Source organism: Oryzias melastigma, linkage group LG17 (assembly GCF_002922805.2).
Source record: "Oryzias melastigma strain HK-1 linkage group LG17, ASM292280v2, whole genome shotgun sequence".
NCBI lineage: Eukaryota > Metazoa > Chordata > Actinopteri > Beloniformes > Adrianichthyidae > Oryzias > Oryzias melastigma.
In genome coordinates, this window is record NC_050528.1 from 21011125 (window position 1) to 21017181 (window position 6057).

The following is a 6057-nucleotide window of genomic DNA, read 5'->3' on the forward strand; positions in this document are numbered from 1 at the left end:
AAAAAAAAAAAAAAAAAAAACAACACATATCACTCCCAAAACAAACAGCATAAGTTTTATAGCAATGTGTTGAATGGTGAGAGCTGAAAATATCACAGCAACTTTAAATGTTTTGGGATAGATCAGGGTTTGGACGCTTCTGAAAGTCACTTCAGAGTTTGTTTACACATACAAAGTTCTTTTGAAACGGTTTTAAATGTTCTAATATAGCTACGATTCATCTGAAGAACTCATATAATCATGCAGTACATGGTAGCGTTTTGTGAGCACTGGGTGTTTGGTGCTTCAGGAAGGCAAACTTTTTGGATGTCATTGTGTATATACATAATGACAAACTAACATACAATATAAGAAATAACTAAAATAAAACAATACCACCAATAGTACATGGAGATTTGCTAAGTCGATAAATACAGTCAGCCATAACCGGAAGTAAAGAACCGGAAATAAATCATGAGGTTAAGTCCATGGGGTTGTAGTCAGTGAGAGATGAACCTGATTGGCTCCTTAAGCGTTGAAGGTTGCGATCCCTTCTTTTTTATTATTGTGGCATAATAATAACTGAAAAAAATGAGAGAATTTAAACCCTCAGCATGAAATTTCAGCTCATGAGTGTTTGTTTTAGAACGGCTGCTTTATCAGTCTGCAATCCCTTGAGCAAAGCTTCCTTTGAAGCTTCAAAGTCCTTGTTGTGTCTGAGATGCTTTGGGTCAGAATGACTTTTAGCCTGAGGGAGGATTAAAGAAAGAAATGGAGAAAAAAAGACTTTTATGCAACATGAAGAGTGTTATTTGAAGAATTAGAGAGTAAAAAGTGAACAAATATTTATCAATTTCAACTTTTTACTGCACTGTACTTCTAAAATAGCTTTTGTTGTAGAAGTGTTTTGCTGTTTTTATTTAATTTTGATTATTAGCTTATTATTTTCATACATTTAAATTAAGATTTTAATTTTGTACATCTTTTTTTTAACACATACCCTTGTTGTCTCAGATCTTCCTCCCTTCTTCATGGAGTCTTCCTCTGTTTCTCTGTCATCTAAAGCATCGTCTCCACTGGAATATCCTGACGCCTGCATCAAAGCGTCATTTAAACACGTCAAGCAACATATTGTTCAAGAAATGTCATTAAAAAATTCATCAATGCTTTGCAATGAGCACATTGGCTGAACCACAAGGGGGCGCTCTGGTTTCGCCTGTACAATTGTGCTGCAGATTGAAACCCTTTTGCTTTAACAGCTTTTGTTTGATGCTAAAATCTCTATCAAAATGCTGAAAACAAACATCTCACATAGGGATCATCGTCTTCACACTGCTCCTCAGCTGCTCGAGGGTCGTCTCTTATCACCAGCTGCTGAATAGAACCCTTGAGGGAGAAAGATAAATAATAAAAAAAAGGTTTTATTGTCATGCATATTTTGCTATTGATTTCCTCTAAAACATAGATGATGTAGAAAATCTATTGAATTTGTCTCAGTGGCGAAGAACAACGTAAGCATAAAATGAAAAACTGGATTTAGATGTTTTGTGAATTAACATAGTTTCTTTAAAAAAAAATACTTATTTTTGTAGAAGTTTTTTTAGTTTATATACATGACATTGTCATCTTTCATGTATGAATGACATTTAGCATAATTAATGAATCTATAGAACAAAGTCAGAGTAATAAAAAAACAATTATGTTGCAATGTTGCAAGTATTATTTAAACAATATTTTCTCTGACTGTATCAATGTATCCAGTTAAGGTGATCGTTAAGTACTTCTTTAATGTTTTATAGTTTGCTATTATGTCAGCAGTGCTGATATTAAAACAGGATGATTTGGTAATCCACCACAGGAGACAGAAATAACATGGAATCTGGACATTTTGACTGAAAAATTAATATTCTATTTATTTTAAAACAAAAAAAAAGACTTTTTATTTCAAAACAGTGACTTTTGTTCCTTTTTCAATGCCCGTTACACCAACGGATTGGTCTCCCCTCGGAGAAAAACACAAACTTAAAGAAAGGATTGGTTCTGTTGAAATGATATTAAAAATCTCTGTTCGATTTAAAAAAAAAAACACATGAACGTCAGAATGTCGAAGAACTTTCTGCACTTAAACAAAGGTCAATGCTTCTGTAGTGAAGCATCTATGTGGATTAAGGTAATCATCACTTATGCTGATGATGATCGATTTTATTTCAGACATATACTTTAAAAGGAAAGATAACACACACACACAAAGATTAAAAAATATCAGACATTATAGATTTTTTTTAACAGCATTTTATGACTGAAATTTTAAACTTTTTAATTTTTCAAGTACATTTTCTGTATTTCTTAAACATCATATATTTCAAAAAAGTCACTTTTAGAGCATCTTTCTGCTTCTCTCCGTTTGGAAGAGCCATCCTTTCCAGATTTGCCTCCCAGGAGCAAACGAGGCAGATTTAAACATGAACTTGGAGAAATCCACAGTGTCAGTCAGTGATTATCACTGCCTGTAAGTCAAACACTCAGAAAACGCAGTAACAGCGACGGGGCCCTTTCCTCAAACACGCTGACCCAGATAGAAGCAATGAGCCGATCCGGCACGGACTCTGCTGTCATGCTTCAGATAACCCGTTCAGAAAGTCGGGCCACTTTGTACAAAGCTGAATGAGGAGAGGATGGACGTGTTGTCTCACCATGGCAACATTGATTGACTGCCAACTTGTACATTTCTGTCATTTGCAGCGGAGCACAAGAAAATTAAGTGTTTCTGTTTTTGTGTCCTACAGCTGCCTCGGCACAAATATTACCTCATAGACTTCTCTGAAATTTTGGACAAATGTAACATAAAAAAACATTTTAGTTTGATTTATTGAGATTTGCTCAAGCCTGAACTCCACCATTTATTCCATGGGGGCTAACAGAGTAACAGGAACCTTTGATCTGACCACAGCTAAGCCCTTTTTGAAATTTATTATTCCAACATCTGCCATCCATTTACTCCCCCATCCTTCTCTTCCTCTCCTCTCTTCATCTTGTCAACAGGCTTCTCAATCTCCCTTCCTTAATTAGGCTTCGTGTTATTTCCTCCTTTCTGTCCCTGATCTTCTTAAACATTGAGTTCAAAGCTAAATCCAGATGCAGTTTCAGAAGAAGGTCAAGAGATTTAAACTTTTGATGTAGAGGATCTTTTCTGAATCATTGTGGTGCATTAAAAATAACTAGCTAAAATTACAAATTAAAATAATATTGGGATGATTTAGATAATAAGAGGGTCTTTACGTTTTAAGGAAATTGATATGTGAACTGATTTACTCTGGTTTAAGTATATTTATCTGATGTTAGTTATGGTGTACCACAGAGATCTGTGAATGGTCCTCTTTAACTCACAAAGTATAAAAAAAAAACTTTATTTAACTGAAAAGATGTCCTTATAAATTAGCAAAAATCTAAAGTTATTGATTCATTTAAGAAAGATATACAGATATTATTAATTTATTTTGGTCTTATCCCTTTTTCTATTTAAACATAAAGATTATATTGTGCATTCCTATTGTATTCTACACACGTTAGGGAAAACCTTAAAGTTGCCAAAATAGACCAAATTATTTCAATGTTTTCCGTTAGTACCAGAATAAAAATGAACTTGCATATTAATGTATTCTTTTTTAATTAATATTTTATAATTTCCAAACAATAAATAAATTTATTCCAAATTTTTTTGATTCTTTCATTAATTCATTTTTTGTACTCTTACTTTAGAAAAAAATTGACATCTTTTATTTTATACTTGTGTAATATTTTTGGAGGTACACATCTTACTGCTAAAGTTTTTGAATGCTTTACTTGCCTCTGTTGATACATTTTAAACATCTGTGACTTCACTGAAGTTTTTTGGCATTTCATAATTGTCAACTAATTAAATTACATTAAACTTTTTGATGACCTCCCTCTACTTTTTTTTAAATGGGTAAAATTTCCTTTAGTAAACCAGATCCAAACATTACTAGGGATGTTCTGATCTGATCACGTGATCAGAAATTGGACCCAACCACATGGTTGATGATTCTTTCGAAATCGTTGTCTGGATCAGTATCAGGCATTTAATTTATTCTAATTATGATCAGAGGTTTATATTTCAAGCTTATTATTTTATATAAATACTCTACTACAACCTATAGCAGCTCTAGTTTGAGAAGGAGGTGCACAAAATTGTTCAGCTAGCTAAGCTAAGCTAACCTAACCTAAGCTAGCAAGGTATTCACAGATTTGGACTTCTGGGATCCATCTTAGTTAAATCCACTTTTTTTTTTTTTTTTTTAAACCGACAGAAAGTGTCCCTTTTGGGTTTTCTAAATTCAAACATTAACTTACAAGAGCATTTTAAGCCTAGAGCACAATCGCCGAGTGATTTTCACCCAAGCTAAAGTATTTACATGATTTTCAATATGTTGCATTTTTCTGAGTGTCATGGGTCCGTGGGGGACGTCACGCATGTTCCAGGAATGAGTGGACCAAAGGCCAAGTCTCCAGTATCAATATTATTTTTTAAGGATTTTTTTCTTCTCAAATTCCTAATTTTTCAGTAATTTTCATGCATGTTTTTAGGTTACAAACATTTCGGATCGGGACTCTGTATCGGCACATACTCATAATTAAATTACTCTGAATTGGATCGGTCCAAAAAAACCTGATCAGGACATCCTGATCAGGTTTTTTTATTATAAATGACTAAATAAAAAAGAAAAAAAGAGTCAAGTTGTGTGCTTTTATTTCCTTTTTTTTTTTTTGTTTTACTTAAATAAGTACTTTACTGAAAAAATCTTCTTCAATAAAGATTTTTTTAGCTTACCTCAAACTTTTCAAGTCCTGTGCTTCCTGCATTTCCCACAAAGATGCCCGAGTTCTGTGAGAAGGTGAGTTTTTCTGGGCTCCGGTGGAAGGTCTTCCTCTCAGCCTCTCCACAGTCCATGAAGAGATGCACCTCATTATTCTCTACTCCTACCTGACAAGCAGACACAACAAATATGCCTCAGAGAACTGCGCTGCAGCAAAAACCTCTCTGCAAAATAATTTGATAATAACAGAAATATTTTAAATTGTACTGCATGTTATTCCTTAACACATTTTTTCTAACCATTTCACTCCCTACGAGTTGAAGGGTCAGCCATCACAGAAACATTATCAGTGATTGATGAAAATTTATCAGGTTTGCTTCAAATGTGTTTGTCTGTAAAGTTTTCAAAATGAATCATTCTCCAAGACAAATTAAGACATATTTATAAAGTAAAATAAACAATTAAACTGTTTTCTCACAGCTATATGTCATTAGAAAAAGAGATGCTTCTGTTTGCCCTAAGGTACAACATTACACTAAAATTAAAGAGAAATAGAATTAGCTCTTTAATACTGCAAAATCCTAAGAAAGTAAAAAGATCATTGTTTCAAGAAATATTGTCTTAGTTTTTGTCTTGCAGGGAAAATAATCTTAATAAAAAAGTTGCAAAATAATCTAATAAAACGGGCTGTGAAGAGGATGCTAAATGTTATGCATTTTGTGTGTTTTTCATTGCTGTTTGAGTTTCAATGTTTGCATTTAAAATAATTATCCTTTTGGAATTTTCTTTTTCTTCAAATCTTTGTTTTCCTCTCCCGTTTCAGAGTATATGATTTCTAATTATTGGCAGGTGCTCTTTTTCTAAAAGCTCTGTTCTGATTAAATGCAGGAACATTTGCAGGAAGTGCTTCTGTCTATATAAGCAAGTTTGAAAATGGGCTCAGGAGGACTATTTTCAAACTTTGCCCAGCGACAGCAATTGGAAGTTGGCTGCTTTTTTTTTTGTTTGTTTTGTTTTGTTTTGTTTGCTTGCTTTTCTTATTTCTATTTAGACCCGTTTAGTCCACTTGTAACAATGATGTCAGAAGTGGGATTTGAATCCACACCCCAATATGAGACTACAAAAAATTGTCATTTTTTATTTAATTTAAAAATTGACATTGAATAAAATGGAAAACATTTAGCATTCTCCTCCCATATGTCTTAGTGACCTGAAGGACTCTTGGTTGGACCATTTTTGTACC

At 33.3% G+C, this 6057-nt stretch overlaps 1 protein-coding gene across 3 annotated transcripts in view; it reads right to left on the reverse strand.

Annotated features, from left to right (window-relative positions):
- Positions 1-6057, reverse strand: part of col15a1b (collagen, type XV, alpha 1b) — a 53302-nt gene that overhangs the window by 22361 nt on the left and 24884 nt on the right. For all 3 annotated transcript variants that reach the window (XM_024274164.2, XM_024274162.2, XM_024274163.2), the window contains 3 exons: positions 4829-4981; positions 1291-1365; positions 980-1072 (listed from right to left, as the gene is read on the reverse strand). In XM_024274164.2, coding sequence (XP_024129932.1) covers positions 980-1072; positions 1291-1365; positions 4829-4981 — 321 coding nt within the window. The remainder of the gene's footprint in view (positions 1-979; positions 1073-1290; positions 1366-4828; positions 4982-6057) is intronic.